This window comes from Peromyscus leucopus, chromosome 7 (genome assembly GCF_004664715.2).
Source record: "Peromyscus leucopus breed LL Stock chromosome 7, UCI_PerLeu_2.1, whole genome shotgun sequence".
NCBI classification, from domain to species: domain Eukaryota; kingdom Metazoa; phylum Chordata; class Mammalia; order Rodentia; family Cricetidae; genus Peromyscus; species Peromyscus leucopus.
The window spans coordinates 77340634-77360938 of record NC_051069.1 but is presented as its reverse complement, the minus strand read 5'-3'; the positions used below and the strand labels follow the sequence as shown (position 1 = coordinate 77360938).

Here is a 20305-nt window from a genome sequence, read left to right as displayed (position 1 = left end):
ACAAGGTGCTGAAGTTAGAATTGAAGCAAATCAGAGAACAACAAGATCTTTTATTTCGGTTTATGAACTTTCTGAAACAAGAAGGAGCCGTGCACGTGCTTCAGTTTTGTCTGACTGTTGGTGAGGCTTCATTTGCATTTTACTAGTGTCTTTTTCATGCTTGTTAATGCTTTGGTTATTTAGGGCAGATCTGATGTCCCCAGCCTAAATTTCACCTGCTAGATATTCTAAGAGTGACTGAGTTTCTCTCAGTTGTCTATTCCTTTCTAGGTGGGGCATGATCTTATCTTTCACTGTGGTCAAATCCTATAGCAGAAAAGAATTACTAAAAAATCTAACATAGTGATATGTGTGAGAGGTCAAACTAACAGTCCAAATCAGTACCACCTTGTCTTCATTTTGTTCAGAATATCAAACTGTAATGTCATGGGTCATTGGATTTATGAAAAACTTTATGAGCTCTTGTAGATGAATTTTTCTTTGGGCTCCCAGCTTACAAAAAATGGCACAGAGACTTATTATGAATTATGAAAGCGTGGCCTTTAGTTTAGGCTTGTCCCACTAGCTCATAACTTAAATTAACCCATTTATATTAATCTATGTTTTGCCTCATGGCTTCTTAACCTCTCTTCCATCTTGCACCTCTTGTTTCCTTTTTGTGTCCCCTGGCATCTCTCCTGTACCTTGATTTATCTCCTCTCCTTCTCTCTCTGCCTGGAAGTCCCGCCTAACCTCTTCTTGCCTAGCTATTGGCCATTCAGCTCTTTATTAAGCTAATCAGGAGGTGCCTTGGCAAAGACACATGTTCACAGAGTACGAAAAGATTATTCCACAACAAGCTGTATTTTTATTATGTAGTGAATCATCAGATTTTAAAATATTGAAAGACCTTTAGTATAAGAAACTAATCCAATATGCTTTTTAGAGAAAATCTTACAAATATACTTACTATTCTGTTGTTGCAAATTTGTATTGCCATTTATACATTGACATATTTTATATTGACATAAAAATCTTGACTTTGTCTTTCAATCTGAGTATTCTACTCTCAAGTGTTTTTTAAAAGCTTAAATTAATTAATTTGATTGTATTTGCTATTTTTAGTTAGAATAAGAATATGAAGTTTTCATGAAAGCATTTATAATAAACTAACTTTTTTCTTAATTTTTCTTTGATTTGTTAGAGGAGTTTAATGATAGAATTTTGCGACCAGAGTTATCAAATGATGAAATGCTATCTCTACATGAGGAATTGCAGAAGATTTATAAAACATATTGCTTGGATGAAAGTATTGACAAAATTAGATTTGATCCCTTCATTGTAGAAGAGATTCAAAGAAGTAAGTCGCAGAGTGGATATTCTAGATCTTTCCAGTTTGCTAAGTTTTCTTCATGTATTTTTTTCTATTTTTGTTTGTTTGTTTGGTTGGTTTCTTTGAGACAGGGTTTCTCCGTGTAGTTTTGGTGCCTGTCCTGGATAACTCTGTAGACCCGGCTGGCCTCGAACTCACAGAGATGTGCCTGCCTCTGCCTCCCGAGTGCTAAGATTAAAGACATGCGCCACCACCGCCCAGCATTTTTTTCTATTCTTAAAAAGATGTATTTATACATTTACTTATTTGAGTGAAGGTTCTCTCACTATGTATATCCCTGGCTAGCCTGGAATTTGCTTTACAGACCAAGTTGGCCTCTATTTCGCTGGTGCTGGGATTAAAAGCCTAGGTCCACACCTGGTCATTTTTATTATTTGTGTGTGCGCATGCATGTGTGTGCACGAGCACAAGTGCCCTTGGAGGGCAGAGGCTTCAGTTCCCTCTGGCACTTGAGTCACAGGTTGTTGTGAGCTACCCAACAAGGGTTCTGGGAACTGAACTCCAGTCCTGTGCAAGAGCAGTATGTACTCTTGACCGCTTCGTGTATTCTTTACTTAGTCAACAGCTGTGGAAGCTATATGGGCAACTTAAGTTGCTATTTTTTTTTTCTTAAATACTAGAGATCTTTGATTAACTTTCTTAGTTTAAAGAATTCGAGCCGGGCGGTGGTGGCGCACGCCTTTAATCCCAGCACTTGGGGGCAGGGGCAGGTGGATCTCTGTGAGTTCGAGGCCAGCCTGGTCTCCAAAGCGAGTTCCAGGAAAGGCGCAAAGCTACACAGAGAAACCCTGTCTCGAAAAACCAAAAAAAAAAAAGAAGAATTCTGTTTTTCCATACTTATTTCACTGACGAGATGAAAGCTTTGAGAAGAGGAGTGTTGGCTATTTGCATAACTGAGGCAGGCCTGGAGGTACAGGTCTGTAATGCTAGCACTTGGAGCTGGAGGCCGGAAGAACAGTTTCTGGGACAGCCTGTACTACAAGTTCCGGTATAGTCTGGCTGCCTAGTAAGATCCTGTCATTTAAAAAACTCATAAAACAAAACAACTCATGTAACTAATGTTTGTCAGCACCGGAGGTAGGTTATTCTCATCTCTCGTTCTAGGAAGATTTCTTCTGGTGGTGTTTCTATAAAACATAATTTATACATTTGTTTCACTAATGGATTTTAAATGAATATATTACATTTCTGTTTTTCAGAAATAATTTGTGCAATTAATTTTTTTTGAATAGTTGCTGAAGGCCCATACATAGATGTTGTGAAACTGCAAACCATGAGATGTCTTTTTGAAGCATATGAACATGTTCTTTCCCTCTTGGAGAATGTGTTTACCCCTATGTTCTGCCACAGTGATGAGGTAAGTCAGGCTTTCAATAGAGGACTTTATATACTTCATAGTGGCTCTGATAGCATTAGGTAAGTAGTCATTAAGTAGCAAAATTAAAACAAAATGAAGTAAGGTAAACAGGTATATTTCAATGTCAAATACTGGTTTAGTTAATCCTAATTTGTATTTATTGTTTTGAAGTATTTCAGGCAACTTTTAAGAGGTGCAGAATCACCAACACGCAATTCCAAGTTCAACAGGTAGGCATACTTAACTCTGGGTGTCTACTGATTTTGACTTGCTGTTGCTGATCATTTTGTGATAGCATTATAGTCTTTATCAACTGTTTTTCTGAATGAAATCCACCTGCTAGAGAAATGTAAATCAAAGGCTTCTGCTTCAGCGGGGAAGCTTTCTTTGCATTTTTAAGAGCATCCAATATCTTTAGCACACCCTTTTCTAGTTTTAAAATATAAAAACGGCAGGATGAAAATACAGATACTAATAGAGCCATTTAAAGTATGTTTTGTTTTTTTTTTAATATTCACCTGACTTTAATGTTAACTATCACAACTTAAGAGGACTCCTTTTCTGATACTTAGGGGTTCATTTACCTAAATAGAATCAGTAGAAGAGTTTGCTAACATTCTTAATTTGAAAATTTAGAGTGGCCTGGATAAGTTCCTGTTAAAAGTATATAAAGTAGTCTTTAATCTTGTGGTTTGTTTACTTGTATTTTAAAAGCAAAACTGTAGTGCACATAGCTAATTCTGACCTACTTTATTATGTATTAAAAGCATAACTCTAGGAACATTTTGTTTACTTTTTAGCTTCAAGTATTCTTTTAAAAGTTGTGGTTTTTTGTTTATTTGTTTGGGATTGAATCCAGGGCATCATGAATATTAGGCAACAATATTACCACTGACATCCTTAGGCCCCAGACATTTTGTTGTTTATATGAGATAGGAGCTCACTGTGTAGTCTAGGCTAGCCTCAAACTTGTGACAGTGCTAGGATTATAGGTGTAGGTATGAGACAGCATGCTTGGAAGAGCGCTCTTTTTTACTTCCGCCTAAATAAAGGTATTAAGTTAAGAAGCATGTATGAGTACATCTAACATAGACACCATTCTGCATTAAAGAATCTGAGCTGCCATTTGCTAGCTTAGTCTTTACATATTTTATGCTGTGTCAAATGGGATGCCTAAGGAGAAGAAAATGATGAGTTATTTCCTGACATAGTGTTTTCAAGATCATTAGTAATCTAGATCACATACACCCAAACAGCCATGCACTGTTCTTTCTCCCCTACACTGTGTTATTCATAGGATTTCTTCCTTTTGCAAAGGTGGATGCTATCCACTTGTATAACTTTTAAGCTTTTTAAATTTGATTTTATATTCTAAAGTGAAACCTATTTAATATCTGGGCTTTCTCTCTCTCCTCCTCATATAATCTTACATATCTGATATTGCAGAGGTAGCCTAAGTTTGGATGATTTCCGGTAAGTCTTGAGCATGTGATTTTTTTTTTTTCAGTGTAAATTATCTGTTTTAATCCAGAAAGTTCACCCCAAGCAACCTAGGTGCATCTAAAAAGGAAAATATGAATCACTATGTTGTCCATGCCTTTATATAAATTACTTAGGATAAGTTTTTAAAGTGGATCTCTACTTTGGCTCTAGAAATATTTTTGAAATAACATAATTATAAAGTAAAATGGCCTAATATTATTAAGATATTTATTATTTATTTACCAGTATCTTACTTTTCAAAGTTGTTGACTCCCTTTGGGGGTAAGGAGGGTTGCTGATTTTGCTCAACAATTTTTGTAATTATTTGGGTTTAAAGACTTGTGGGTTTTATTTTTTCTCTTCCTGCCCCAAATAAATATAATGATGTTTCTGTGGATCTAGTCATAATCACAAATTAGACCTTTAAAAATATGTCACAGTTCAAAACCTGTATTGTTTTATAATCTCTAGAGCCTGGAACAGCCTGCCCAGGGTCTAAAATTTTAGTATTTTTGTTGCCATTTACATTTTCATATGACAATAGTCCTGTCATCAGAACTCACAATGTCTAAAACTGTTATTTTTTAAAATACTTAACTGCACGCTTGTTTAGAGAAAAGTAGTCTAGTTTGCTTCTAGTACTGTTCACTACTAACTAATAGTTTTCTAGCTTTAAGACAAGTTTGGCTTGTTCTAAAGACAATGCATGAAATAATCTTGTCACAGTAAACATGGTACGTTTGAAACTTGATCAGTGTTCTTTGATATCTCTAATTGTGGAATTATTTCAGTGGATACATTGTGCTTATAGGAATAATAGCTTCCATTGAGTTGAGTATTCTAAACAAATGGTCAGATTTAACAGCAGTCTCTGTAGTTGGGTCTCTGGTGGTTCTATGCATGTTTTAAGTTAGCTGCAATTTATAGTTTGCTTTCCTGAAATGTGGAACATTTGGCTCTAACGGATCATTTTTTGCTGCTTTTAGGTTTTTTCCCCCCTTTTTTCTTTCTAGCTATTTCTGCTTTTGGAAATTCACTTTTGAAAATATTGTAGAACTAGTATTTCATGTTTATGGCAGATCTAGTTGCTTCCTTGGAGCTATGCCTGCTTTTCTTTCCATCATCGCTAGCCTTTCCCTCTTTTTTTTTTTGGTATGAGTGCTTAATCCACATGTATGCCTGCAGGCCAGAAGAGGGCATCAGATCCCATTACAGATGGCTGTGAGCCACCATGTGGTTGCTGGGAATTGAACTCAGGACCTCTGGAAAAGCAGCCTGTGCACTGAGGCATCTCTTCAGCCCTCGTTCTTTTTTTTTTTTTTTTTTTAATTTGTATTACTTTGAAGTTAAGTACATTTGTTTTATACCTAATTCCTTCTGGAATCCGAGATTATAAAATTGAACTTAGTTGAGCATTTGCCGTAGAGGTAAATTGTTTTTCATTAAGTTTCATCTAAAAAATGTAATGAGAAGATCATAGTTTTATATTTTTATGTTGCATTCTTATTTTAGTGATTCAGTTTTTCTAAATCAGTGATTCTCAACCTGCCTAATGCTGCAACCCTTTAATACACTTCTCATGTTGTAGTGACCCCCAATCATAAAATGTTTTCATTGCTGCTTCATAAGTGTAATTTTGCTACTGTTATGAATCATAATGTAAACATCTGATAGGCTACTCCAAAAGGGTCACGACCCACAGGTTGAGAATCATTATTCTAAATGGACGTACAGTTTTTAAAAAATTGTTTGGCAGGTTCATACATGTGTATGTTTTGACAAAATTCTTGTGGCAATGAGAACTATATACCACTAGGGGGCTATCATTCTTTCAAAACTTTTAGTTCAGTTAATGTTTTGAAGTTAGCATTAGCTACATTTCAAATGTTAGTTAGTAAATTTTATCTCATTCAAACAAAGAATTTAAATGTTCTGACAATTTTGGCTTCTGGATGTTGAGACTTAATCAATGACTGAAAACTCCAAACACTGTTAATCTTCCTCTAATTTACCATTTCAAAGCTAATTTGCTTTTTCTTTGCTGTTGTGTATAGTATAGTGGATGCCAATAATTTACTATGTACCTGATGTATTTTTGTTTAATATTTAGAAGCACACAAAAAAGAGGAGAATCATTTGGAATCAGCAGAATAGGTAGCAAAATTAAAGGAGTATTCAAGAGTACTACAATGGAGGGAGCTATGTTGCCCAATTATGGTTTGGCTGAAGGTGAAGATGACTTTGTAAGTGAAAATTCTTTAATTAAAAAAAATTCAACTTGCTATATCTCCAGTTTCATGCTTAATGTAGCATTAAGTGTGGGGTGACTTATTTTCCCTTTCTTTCAGACTTCCTTTATATATAAATGTTAATTTTTTAAATTAGTTTTGTAGTTTCATTGTACTTATCCTATTACAATTTTTTTCTTAGACCTGAGTTATTGTTAAGGAAAATAAGCCTAGGCATTTCTGATAGTCAAACAGTTTACTACTTTTTGTGTGTGCTTGTGTATGTATGTTTGTATGTGTGCAGGTGTGTGTGTGTGCACATGTATGTGGAGGCCAGAGGACTAAGTAAGGTGCCTCTTTTTTTTTTTTTTTTTCTTTTCAGAGAGAGAATGTGTGTACATTTGAAATTCAGGGGACAACTTGGAAGGAGTCAGTTCTTTCCTTCTACGGTGTAGGCCCTGGGGATTGAACTAGGTCACTAGGCTTAGCAGCAAGCACCTTTACTTACTAAGGCATCTTGCTGGCTTTATTTATGTATGTATGTATGTATGTATGTATGTATGTATGTATGTATGTATTGAGACAGCGTCTCACTGGCCTGGAGGAGTACTGCACTACTGTGCACAGCTTTCTTCTTTCTTTCTTTTTTTTTTTTTTTTTTTTTTTTTTGGTTTTTCGAGACAGGTCCTGTGTAGCTTGCAACTTTCTACCTCCCTGGGATGGGAACTCACAGATGCTGGCTCTGCTCCGAGTGCTGGACTACGTGTGCACACGCTCTCTTTTTTTTTTTTTTTCTTTTTTAGCAGGATCTATTAGCTGGGAATAGTGGTACATACCTTTAATTCAAGTACTTGCAAGGCAGAGGCTGGCAGATCTCTGAGTCTGAGGCTCGCCTCAGTCTACATAGTGAGTTCCAGGACAGCCAGAGATACATAGTGAGACCCTGCTTCAAAACAAAACCAAAACCAAACAAGTAAATAAATAAATCAGGTTCTGTCTCACTATGTAGCCCTGGCTTGCCTGGAGCTCACTACGTAAAGCCAGGCTGGTATTGCCTCAGTCTCCTGAATGCTGGGGTTAAGAGCATATGCCACCACATCTAGCTCATAGCTTTTCCATGTCTGTTCTGAAGATTTAACTTGATCCTTTTTGTTGGCAAGGCAAGCACTTTATGGAATGAGTCATCTTCCTAGCCCTATGTCATCTTTTCTTTGGGCTTTTGTTTCAATCCTGATGTTATCTCTTTCCAACCATGTGCTTCAGGAGTGTTTGTGTTATTTAGAAGCCTCAATTCCCATTGCTTAGACTGTGGAACTTATCCATGCAGGCTCTCAGGCCTCATGCTAGACCTGTTTGGTAAGATTCCTTATTTGTGTGTATGTGTATTTTGTGCACCATGCTATTGTGCCTTTCTGTACCTTTGCACATGCAGTCCTACTTGATGGTCCTTCTGTTCTTTACACAGAAAACTTCATGTTTATCTTTTAAAATTTGCTTGATGTTCATTAACCTTTACATGAGCTACCAATAGACCTGAGTCTTTTCTCACCATTTATTTATTTATTTTTAAATTTTCTCACTTTGTGACCTTGCTACTGTTACTATTATTATTATTTTGAATTTTGATATTATTATTTTGAATAACACATGGTAATTTTACATATGGTATGTATTATAATATGGTATAGAGTATAGTAAATAAATATGTATATATGATCCATATATTCAATGAATAACGATCAGGTCAGGGTAGTTGGTAGATCTAACTCCTACTTAACGTTTTTAATTTTGGAAACATTGACAGTGTTCTCTCCTAGTTATTTTGACGTAATTGTTAGTGAGCATAGTCATCTTGTTTCTAAAGGAAGCACAAGTGCTAAGGACGATGCTACTAGAGTTCAGTAGACACCGAGCAGGTTGTACTGCTGATCTTATCACAGCCCATATACAATGCTGTGCTAGTTTGGAGCTTCGGGACCTTGAGAACTGTTTTTCTAGGAATTGCCAATCTCCCTGGTGTGTGATTTGAAAAGTTGAAATGATATTTGGCAGTGGTTCCTGCTTGCTATGTAAGTTTAGGCAACTTGCCCGATTGTATTGTGATTTCCTTCCCTTACAGAGTGAAATCGGGACCGTGCTATCTGTTGTACGTGGGGTATAATTAGGAGAGTTAAAGAAGCAGTCTGCCCGGAGCACTAAGAATGGTGCCTGGTGTATAGTAAGCCCTTCGCACACTGTATAGCACAGTACCATCAGGACTCATAGCTCTGTGGATACAAGAGATAGGGTCACATCACTGTGGTAACTGGCTCGGGAATGAAAACCTGGTGTATAAGATTATGACTGTCTGAGGCTAGAGAATCATGTGTTCAGGGCCAGCAGAGCTGAAGTGAGACCTTGTCTCAAAAAGCATCTGAAAATATGCTTCTGTTCAAGTTCAGAGCTAATTTACAAATAAATTTCTGGAACCTAATATGCCCATTAATAAGTTGACAGTTAAGTACATATAGGAAAGGTAAACATAGGAAACATTATTATTTCTTAAGTAGAGAACCTCAGCTAGCCTTTTCTCTCTGTCTTCCTTATTCCCCAAACCCTTCTTAGAGGGAATCTTTTTAAAAATAAAACAAAAATTACTTAGTTTATTTTATTAACATTTGCTTGAGTATGGTGGTACCCATCTGAAATCTCGGCGTCTACAAAGCTGAAGCAGGAGGATGTTCAGTTCAAAGCCAGTGTGGGCTGTATAACAAGAGACTCTGTCTCAAAAAAACAAACACATAAATAAGATGAGTATGTTATTTATAGTAATTGTCTCCTTTAACATGACTAAGAGATGTCTAGGTGCCCAGAGACTCAGAAGGATTTAAAAGAACTATGCTTATAGACCATCATTTTTTAAAAAGAATTATTTTGTTTTCAGACATTAAATGACATTATAGATGTTTATGATTTTAGAAGCAAAGAGGTAAGAAATCTAAATTTACCAGGTATGGTGGCACATACCTTTAATCCCAGCAAATAGGAGGTAGAGTCAGGTGTATCTGTGTGAGTTCAAGGTCATCCTGGTCTACAGGCCAGTTGCAGGACAGCCAGGGTCTCTCTACACAGAAAAACCCAATCTCAAAACAAACAAAAGTCTGATTCTATAGAAGTAGATCCTTTTTAGATCTTCTTTTGATTGTACATTCTTTTTTTTTCTTTTATTTATTTTATTTTACAATACTATTCAGTTCTATATAACAGCCACAGATTCCCTTGTTCTCCCCCTTTCTGCCCCCCTCCCCTTCCCCCCAGCCCACCTCCCATTCCCACCACCTCCAGATTAAGCTGTTTGAAACCTGGGACTTATACAGGGACGCTTGGCTCAATCTGGGAGGAGGGGACTGGACCTGCCTGGACTAAGTCTATCAGGTCGATCTCAGTCCTCCTCGGGGGTGGCCTTGATTGTACATTCTTTATGCTACCATGAATATATTTAGACTACCTTTTCAGTTTAAAAAATTAGTTGAAGTAAGAATGTTTTCAGTCTTATTCAAGACTGTTTAGTGACTCATTGTAGAAGTATATTGCCAAGTTCAGAAAGACTGTGTTGACATGCATCAGGCATGTGCCACAGATCCAGCTTATTTGTGTCAACTACATCAATGGTGGTGATGACATTTATGAAATTTTATACTATGAAAATGAAAGCTATGAACATAATAATTTTTATTAACCAAGGTTGAACTTTTAAAAAAATTTTTCTTTTAATGTGCATTGGTGTTTTGCTATAGGTGTCAGGTCACCTGGAACTGGAATTACAGACAGTTGTGAGCTGCCATGTGGGTGCTGGGATCCTCTGGAAGAGCAGGCAGTGCTCTCTCTTAACCACTGAGCCATCTCTCTAGCTCCTGGAACTTTTTACATTTTCATCATTTATTTATTTCCCATAATCTAAAATGTTTATTCTCTATTTTCTTTTATACTTTGACCTGTAGATGATATCATGAAGCATGGAGTTGATGCTAGTAACTTGCTAAGTTTAACTTTTTGCTGGGCAGTGGTGCACACTTTTAATCCGAGCACTCGGGAGGCAGAGGCAGGTGGATCTCTGAGTTTGAGGCCAGCCTGGTCTACAGAGTGAGTTCCACGACAGCCAGGGCCACACAGAAACCCTGTCTGGAAAAACAAAACAAAAAGTTTAACTGTTTACTTTCTTAGAAAATTCTATATCACCTAGTTTCTTAAGTTAAAAAAAATAAAATTAGGCTGGGCGGTGGTGGCACATGCTTTTAATCCCAGCACTTGAGAGGCAGAGGCAGGCGGATCTCTTGAGTTCGAGGCCAGCCTGGGCTAGAGTGAGTTCCAGGAAAGGCTCCAAAGCTACACAGAGAAACCCTGTCTCTAAATAAATAAACAAACAAACTTAGTATATTACTTGACAGTTCTATCTCATGTACTCTAGTTTGGAATGTGTTAGAAACATGAAGTTCACCTGCTAACTTTCTGCAGATTGAGGAAGGTATTGTGGTACTGGAAGATGATTCTCCAGTGGAAGCTGTGAGCACACCTCACACTCCCCGAAACCTTGCTGCCTGGAAGATCAGCATTCCGTATGTTGACTTCTTTGAGGATCCCTCCTCCGAAAGGAAGGAAAAGAAGGAGAGAATTCCTGTGTTTTGTATTGATGTTGAAAGAAACGATAGACGAGCAGGTAAGATTTCTTAGCCTTCCTAAGATGCCCACAAGTCTGTCTTTACTGAGTGTGTACTTGTCGCCATTTGTAACAAAAACCAAACTAAAGCTTAGTGTTCCCTAGGTTACTTGTTACCAATTAACTAATTTATTCAGCCAACACTGAGTTATACCTACCTCAGAGCCCAAGGAATCTTATGTAATGTTCTTCTACTGTTTTGTTTGTTTTTAAAGATTATTTATTTTTACCTTATGTGTGTGAGAATTTTGGCTGTATGTTTATATATATGTGCCTGGTATCTGAAGTTCTGGAACTGGAGTTACAGGTGGTTGTGAACCACCCGGTGAGTGCTGGGAACCAACCTCCTCCGGAAGAGCAGCCAGTGCTTCTCCGGCCCTCTTTTGACTGGTTTGTTGCTGCATTCATTAGCATTGTACTTAGTTCACTATCATGAATGCATTTGCCACTCTATCAAGTGTTACACCAACTTACTACATTAATTTATATGCAGTGAGGCTCTAGGGTACACAATATATCACCACAGAGGCCGCTTGTGGACAGTGCTTTTCTTTCTACCATGTGGATCCCAGCTATCAAGCTCGGTTGTACTGAGCTATCTCTCCAGCCCTTTTATTATACAGTTCAAACAACATTCCCTTTTTCCATTTCTTTTTCATTTTAACCATTTTTTAATTACATTTTTTCATACAATGTATTTTGATCATGTTTTTCCCTTGCCCCCCCCCCCTTTTTTTTGTTAAAGGTGAAGTAGATTTGGATGAACTATGATCAGACACAGCTTTACCGAACGTCTTCTTGTTTTGCTGTCTCTCTCCTTTGGCTGTCTCAGGTGTGGATTGTAATTGAGAACTGAGCAGCACTGACAGCAGAATAATTGCTCACCACTCAGCTTTGTTGAGCAGGTGGGGCATTCAGTCTACAGGGAACACAAAGTCCTGCACATTTGGGGACTGACAATAGAAACTTAAAGTAAAGCTTAGGAAGGGGGGAGCATCTGTGAGGTGAGGGAGTGACAGACTAGTTAAGGGGTTTTCAGACTAGTTAACTGAGTAGCAATGAAGGCCAGTGCTTATCATTTCCCTTACTGAATTTCCGAAGAATATTTTCAGAAACTAATCTAACTTTAGGAACACAGAGCATAAAATGAGGAGCAGATTGTTCTGAGTAGCTGGCTGTGATGTTTCCTGTGATGACTGTGTAGCAGGCAGGACTCACTCCATTCGGGTCAGAGGCTATGCTGATTCCACAGTAGTTGCTGTTGGTCCTGCTGAGGAAGCTCATCGTGAAGTCATTACCCTTCCTGGAGTCTGATCTCTCCTTCAGGCCTCATTTTTATTGGTCAAATGTTTTTGTTACTGATTTTTTGAACAAACATTTAAATTTTTTGTGCTCTATTTTTAAAAGTTTGGCTTAATAATTAAAATGTAAAATATAATCTAAAAATGACTATAGTCATCAACATCACAGAGCCTTGCTGTCCATATAATGTGCCTTTAGGAAGCATGACCTCTGAAGGAGAAAAAATGTATATCGTTTTCATCATTTGCTACACTGATTTCTTTTTGGGGGCAGGAAAATACAATTCTTAGATTTTATGGGCTAATGAAATGACTGAATAAAAGAAGGCACTTGCCAGGCAACCTAATTTACGGCTCTGGGACTCACATGGTGGAAAAAGAGAACCGACTCCCCCAAGTTGTCCTCTGACTTGTACATGTGTGCTATGGCGTGGCATACATGTGTATACAGACAAACATCCAAAAATAAATAATTTTGTAAATTTTAAAAATAGTAATTGCATACTTTTGAAACTTCCTACCCACTTTGTGATTCTATTACTGAAAACCATCTGTTTGCTTGTCATATCATAAAAAATGAAAGTTATCAATTTCTTCTAGATAATTTAGAATTAAAGTATGGGATAAAATATGATAATGTGATAACTAAAATAAAGACTGTAATGTAATGCCCCCATTTTAGTTTTATTAATGTTTCACTTTTTGTAGTAGGTTGTAAAATTGCTTATTTTTAACTTACAGTTGGACATGAGCCTGAACATTGGTCTGTCTATAGAAGATACCTTGAATTCTATGTACTTGAATCAAAACTAACAGAATTTCATGGTATGTTGCTTTCTTATATAAAGCATTATAATTCTGTGATTGGCCTTCTTGAAAGGTCTTGTACCAGATTTTTTTTTTAATTTAAGTAAATGTACCAGTTGATATTGACAGTTGTATATAATTCTGTTGAAAATAAGAATGTTGGTTTTCTGCTTTTTTTACTTACCTATATTTTAAGTTTTTACAGTGCACATTAACTTTTTTTAGTGATAAAAGTTTAAAAGCAGCTGTTTGTGATTGGAAAAAATGCTGTCTAACTCTGATTATGTGAAGTTTATTGAAACATAATGTTTTATCTCTACAAGGCAGTATTCATAGTAGTTTCAAATAGCTAAAATAGTAAGAACTTTATACACCAATTTCAGGCACATTTCCTGATGCTCAGCTTCCATCCAAAAGGATCATTGGTCCCAAAAACTATGAGTTCTTAAAGTCGAAGAGAGAGGAGTTTCAGGAATACCTGCAGGTAAGCCCCAGTGCCCATGCTCTGTTCCTACGGCAGCACCACCTCACGTGCTGGATTCGAGACATCAATGACTCCAGTGTGTTTCTCTTCTCTTATGTGCATGTGCTTTTTCCTGTTTTCCTCATTTATTTCTTCACGTTTTTATTAGCATATATTCATTGTACAAAATCATGTTTTTATTATGCCATTTCCATATGTGTGGATGATGTATTTTGATCATATTCACTTCCCTCCTAACCCTTTGTTCTCTTTTCCTCCTTCCCCACCTCCAGCTGGTTGCCTTCTCTTTCTAAATAGCCCTCTTCCACTTTTATGTTTTTTTTTTTTTTAAAAAAATCTAGAATCTTATGGGAGAAAATATATAATGTTTCTTTCTGAGACTTGCTTATTTGCTTGACATGATGATTCCAGTTCCATTCATTTTTCTGGTAAATTACATCACTTTATTCTTTGTGACTGAATGAAACAGTAGTGTGCATACACAATACACTTGCTTATCCATTACCTGTTGTTGATGCATAAGCATCTTGGTCTGATTCTGAAACTTGGCTATTGTGAGTATTATCACAGTAAACATGGATATGCAGATATCTCTTGTTCACCATGCATCTTTGCTCTGTAATACCTTTCCATAGAATTAAAACATACCTTTCTTTCTTTCTTTCTTTCTTTCTTTCTTTCTTTCTTTCTTTCTTTCTTTCTTTCTTTCTTTCTTTCTTTCTTTCTTTCTTTCTTTCTTTCCTTCCTTCCTTCCTTCCTTCCTTCCCTCCTCCTCCCTCCCTCCCTCCCTCCTTCCTTCCTTCCTTCCTTCCTTTCAAGATTTATATATTATATATACAGTGTTCTGCCTGTACTCCAGAAGGAGGGCACCAGATCTCATTATAGATGATTATGAGCCACCATGTGGTTGCTGGGAATTGATCTCAGGACCTCTGGAAGAGCAACTAGTGCTCTTAACTTCTGAGCCATCTCTCCAGCCCAACATACCTTTTTCTATGTGGATTTTAAAATGAACTTTTGGCTGGGCATGATGGTACACACCTTTAATGTTAGCACTTGGGAAGTAGAGGCAGAGGCAGAGGCAGTTGGATCTTGGTGAGTTTGAGGCTAGCCTGGTCTACATAGTTAGTTCCAGGACAGCCAGAGAGAGCTACATAGTGAGACCCTGTCACAGAGGGAAAATCATATACATACTGTTTGTATTGTTGTTTTATGATACTGGGAATCAAACTTAGGGTCTTGCACATGGCAGCTAAACACTCTACCACTGATCTATATCCCTGATCCTCAGTATTTTTTTAAAATTAATGACCAATAAAATAATAGCTATTTCTTAGAGAGGGCTTTAATTGGTTTTATGCTAATTAAAATCTTGATATGAAAGACTTAAAAAGAAAACCTTTTAGTATAAAAAAATTAAATGTATTCTAAGAATGTTGAATTCTGTTTGATTTTATGCTTAACTTTCTCAGCTTGGGAATTGTCCTTCTCACTTTATTACTTAGTCCTTTTTATTATACAGGTTGTAGGTTTTGCTTTTTGGTTTCCTAGGATCAGCTCCCTACCAGTCACCACTCAGAATTGACTTCCCATTTTTCTCAGTATATGTACATTGTGTTACACAAAAACTGTAATCATTTACAAAAATATATACATAAGCAATGTAAATTATTTCAGTGGATAATATAATCAGCTTAAAAGTCATTTGGTTAAATAGGAATTACATTTTGGTGACTTAAGGTTTCTTGCTTTTTGTTTGTTTAGAATCATTTTAGACCAGTTTTGATTATGCTTCTGTGTTTCTGATCTGTTTCCCTCCTCTGTTCTGTTTATTGAAGAAACTTCTGCAGCATCCAGAACTGAGTAACAGTCAACTTCTGGCAGACTTTCTCTCCCCTAATGGTGGAGAAACACAGTTTCTTGATAAGATACTTCCAGATGTAAATCTTGGTAAGTCATTTGAAAAAAAATATATATGTAAGAACAGTGTTTTCAGACTAGTGTAGAAAAATGGTTTTGAAAGTATGGATGGCCATGTGATGAATTCCAAAGGACTTCTTTTGAAGTTAGAAATACGTTATCCTGATTATTTTACCAGTCACTTCTAATCACTTCTTTTATCACAGAAAACTATTTACCAGGAATATCACATTTATTTGTATATTTAAATAAAGTTATGTATTGCACAACAGTGCTTTACTCAATTACAGATTGCATAAATGACAGTGGTTTTTTAAATTATGTCACCTAGTGACTTATAGCTGTCATAAGTTTGTATAAGGGCACTTTTTGAAGTTTGTGCAGCAAAATCACCTAGCAGCAAATTTCCAAGGATGTATCCCCATCCTTAGGTATGCATATAAGAAAAATAAGTGATAGTGTGTTTCCAGCAGATGTAAATGTACATAATCATCACCCATATGAGTAACTTTAATAATTTCTTTAAAAATACCACAGCTTTTGATGTTTGATATAAAGACTTGTCTGGGCCTTTTCCCCCTCTAACTTCAAGTTATATAATTTCTTTTCATTTATTTACTGTCGAGGATCTTATATTTGTGTTTTAGAATGTTTATAGCCAGATTGTGATCATAGTTCAAACTAGAAACAGCATGACTGTTCATTATCGAAAGAATGGACAGATAAACTGTAGCGTCTTTAAAATATATTTATTTAATTTTATTTCATGCACATTGGTGTTTCACCTACATGTATCTCTGTGTGAGGATGTTGGATCCTCTGGAACTGGAGCTACAGAGAGATATGAGCCACCATGTGCTGGGAACTGAACCTGTGTCCTCTGGAAGAACAGCCAGTGCTCTTAAAACCACTGAGCCATCTCTCCAGCCCCAAACTATAGAGTCTTAATGTTGAGCCCTATAGAAATGAATGCCATAGCTTAAAGCAACTTGCAACAGTGTGGATGAGTCTTAGAAGTGTGACATTGGGATTTGCCTGTTCCACATGCATGAGGCCCTGGGTTTGAGCCCCATCTCAAAACAAAGCACATGTCAAATGAAAGACACAAAGCACACATGAAAATCAATAAATACAACTTTCTTTTTTTTTCTTTTCTTTCTTTCTTTCTTTTTTTTTTTTTTTTTTTTGATTTTTCATGACAGGGTTTCTCTGTGTAATAGTGTTGGCTGTTCTGGAACTCACTTTGTAGACCAGACTAGCTTCGAACTCATAGAAATCCACCTGCCTCTGCTTCCCAAATGCTGGGATTAAACATGTACGCCACCACTGCTTGGCTACAACATTTCTTTTATGTAAAGTTCAAAATAGCTAAACTAACTTGCTAGAAATATTTGTATAAAATTGTTGAAGCCAATATATGATAAATCCAGGGTTTCTCAGAATGTTTTTTAAGATACAGGTTTAAGTAGAACTGAACCAGCTTCCCTTTAAACCTCTATGTGAACACATTTAGTTGATTTAAAGCATTTGATATGTGTAGCCTTCTTCTAAGGAGAAATTATGAGGACCTTTTTATATTTGGTTATATTTGGTACTTAGGAAATAGAGTTAATTTAACCTCGTTTCCTATTAGGTTTGACAGAAGGTGAAAAAATGTAAACAACAGAATGCATGTTTTGCTTTTTGTGATTTTTGATCATTTTAGAACAGTTTTGAACTTACTGAGTTTAAGAATCCAGTTTTCCAGGGCAGAAGAAGCCAGGAGACAGACAGATGGACTAGTGATTTGAGTTCTACTTTATCACATGGAGCATTAATTGGGCTCAGTGATAACACAGATGAGAGAAGCACATTCTGTGAAACCTGGAACCTGAGGAACTTGGGACATTCTGAAGGATGGTAATAGGCTGTGAGAGGATTGGATAGTTTCTATGTCATAAAAAAAGTCTTTGTTGTTGTTTCTTAGGATTGTTATGCCTACCAAATGGAATTTGGTAGAAGAAATTTAAAGAAATTTAAGTTGTATTTGGAAATTTAGATTAATTTGTATATTATTTTCTAAATGCTTGATAAAGTCTTTAGATGTTTAGTATTTTTGATAAGGGAACCAGGAGATATAAACAATAAATAATTTGGGAAAGCATTAGTTTTTTTTTTTTTCCCCCTCTCCCTGTTTTGGAGAAAGGGTCTTGCTACATAGTCTTGGATGTCCTTGAACTCTTGATTCTCCTGCCACAGTTGCTGGGAGTGATGGGTATGTGCCATGCCTGTCTAGAATGGAAAATTTTAAAAATTTAGAATATCAACTATTCCAGTAACTTAAATATTTCTCAAAACATTCTTATATATTTGACTAACTTTTGTGTATGTTTAAGTATGATATAGTCATCATTGTTTAAAATGTTTTGAAAGCATTTTTAAAACTTTTTTGAATTTGTATATGTAGGTGTGTGTGTGTGTGTGTGTGTGTGTGTGTGTGTGTGTGTGTGTGTGTGTGTGTGTGTGACATGTTGTGTATAGGTGCCCACGGAGTCAAGAAGAGGCAATCAGATCCCCTAGAGCTGAAGTTAAAGGCAGCTGTGAGCTGCTCAACTTGGACTGAGAACCAAACTCAGGTCCTCAGAAGAGCAAGTTCTTTTAACCGCTAAGCCACCTCTCCAGCCCCCTGTTGAAACATCTTTATAAAATTTTTCTGGGCAAAGCATGAAGCTAGTGGTAGACCATTTGCCTAACATGTAAAGGCCCTAGGTTTGGATCCAGCACCAAAGACAAAAAAGGACAGGAGACAGGAGGGAAGGAGTAAATGAATGAGTGAGCAAATGAATGAACATTAGGTCAAATAGACATCTGAGTAGAGGATTATGTTCTCATCTCCTTGCTGTACACTAACATTTACCAGCAGTAAGCTTCTTGCATCTCTAGTACATCTTCACGATTTATTTTTACATTAAATCCCAATGTATCTGTGAAATAGTTTGGGGTATCACCTTTATTATAAATTTCTGTTGAAATGTGAAATGAAGAATTATAGCTTATATAGCCTTGGCTTTTTATCTGACTATTTGCTTTTTAAAACTACCTAATGAAATATTCATGTAAACAATTAAACAGTTATGTTATATTTTCATAAAATTAACATTTTTATTTTTAATTACAGGGAAAATTATAAAGTCTGTTCCTGGAAAACTAATGAAAGAGGTGAATTACCAATTTATGTATATTTATAAATGATGGTGATGTTCTTAATTACTGATGAATTGTAGTGGCTTCTGTGATATTAAAAGTGCTTATCTCCTCTTTCACCACAGAAAGGTCAGCATTTGGAACCGTTCATCATGAGTTTCATTAATTCTTGTGAATCCCCAAAACCTAAACCGAGTAGACCAGAACTGACTATTCTGAGCCCCACTTCTGAGAACAACAAGAAGGTACTGCATGTTGTGTAAAGAGGCAGTAAGTAATGCCGAAGACAGCCACAGGGGCGGGGCCGTGCAGGAGACGCTGCAAGGGATGGATGGCCCCTGGCTGTGACTTTTCAGTCTTGGTGTTCTTACTGGCTTTGAAAAATTCTCGGCTATTCCCTCTGCAGCCATGCCTTTTCATTCCTTCACTGTCTCCCTTCAGCACGGATGCAATTCTCATTCTGTTTCCAGCATCGTCGTCCAGTGCTCTCCCGTGTTCTGTCCCCCTCGTTCCCACTGTTTGTGTCTCTCTTTATCCTGATCCATCTGCAGCCTGTGTATTTTTCATCTGTCTGCTGTTTAAACCCATCTAGACTTTTTAGGTTTTTTAGAGACAGGGTTTCTCTGTGTAGCTTTGCGCCTTTCCTGGAACTCACTCTGTAGACCAGGCTGGCCTCGAACTCACAGAGATCTGCCTGGCTCTGCCTCCCGAGTGCTGGGATTAAAGGCGTGCACCGCCACCCAGCCATTCAGACTTTTGAAAGAGTTGTGTTGCTTACTTTTAGAATTAAAAAACAGTTCTCTTCAAGTCTGCTATTGTTTTCAATAATGGTTCACTGTTTTCTGCAGACAGTTCAGACAAAACACTTGAGACTCCCCCACCCCCAATCTTCTACTGTATTGAACGTAGAAATTCCATTAAAGGCCATAGGGAAAAGCATGTTCAAGAGGAGAAATTAAAACATGAGCCTCACTTTTTTCCTCTCCTCAGCCATCACTGTAAGTTGTTCTCAGCCCTGTTCTTGAGAGATGTGGCTCCCTAGAGACAGATGCAGACAGGTACAAGTGCACACCACCTGCCTGGTGACCTCCACTTCTCTCCTGGGTTGGGAATACACCTTCATGTTGAAACTCACAAACAGCTGAAGTTTTCGGAGCTTCTCCTTTAGGTGGCCTTCATTCTAGCATTCTTGGTGTGTTGGAATATTAGCTCTCTGATGGGCAGCATCACAGAGCATTGTCCGGGGGAAGCATAAGGAAAGAAGAAGTATGCTGGGGTGTGAATTTTCGTGCACAGAGGGCCCATTCGCATAGCTGAGGCAAGCGGTCATACTGGAAATGTACTTTACTGGTGGCTTGTGAATGGGCTCCGTCTTTAGGATAAGAAAGTTTGGTATTATATAACAATAGGTCATCATGTGTTTATACTCTGACCTCATAGAAGAAAGTAAATTAACAGAAAAGCCTATAATATGT

General features: G+C 37.0%; 1 protein-coding gene across 4 annotated transcripts in view; it reads left to right on the top strand.

Moving 5' to 3' along the window:
* Snx14 (sorting nexin 14) overlaps positions 1-20305 on the top strand; it is a 66588-nt gene that overhangs the window by 37564 nt on the left and 8719 nt on the right. For 3 of the 4 annotated variants that reach the window (XM_037207826.1, XM_028875542.2, XM_037207827.1), the window contains 12 exons: positions 6-120; positions 1184-1339; positions 2605-2729; positions 2901-2959; positions 4176-4202; positions 6322-6454; positions 10934-11135; positions 13178-13261; positions 13627-13727; positions 15566-15677; positions 18805-18845; positions 18956-19075. In XM_037207826.1, the coding sequence (XP_037063721.1) occupies positions 6-120; positions 1184-1339; positions 2605-2729; positions 2901-2959; positions 4176-4202; positions 6322-6454; positions 10934-11135; positions 13178-13261; positions 13627-13727; positions 15566-15677; positions 18805-18845; positions 18956-19075 (1275 nt within the window). The remainder of the gene's footprint in view (positions 1-5; positions 121-1183; positions 1340-2604; positions 2730-2900; positions 2960-4175; positions 4203-6321; positions 6455-10933; positions 11136-13177; positions 13262-13626; positions 13728-15565; positions 15678-18804; positions 18846-18955; positions 19076-20305) is intronic. The other variant, XM_028875543.2, reaches the window with a different exon arrangement.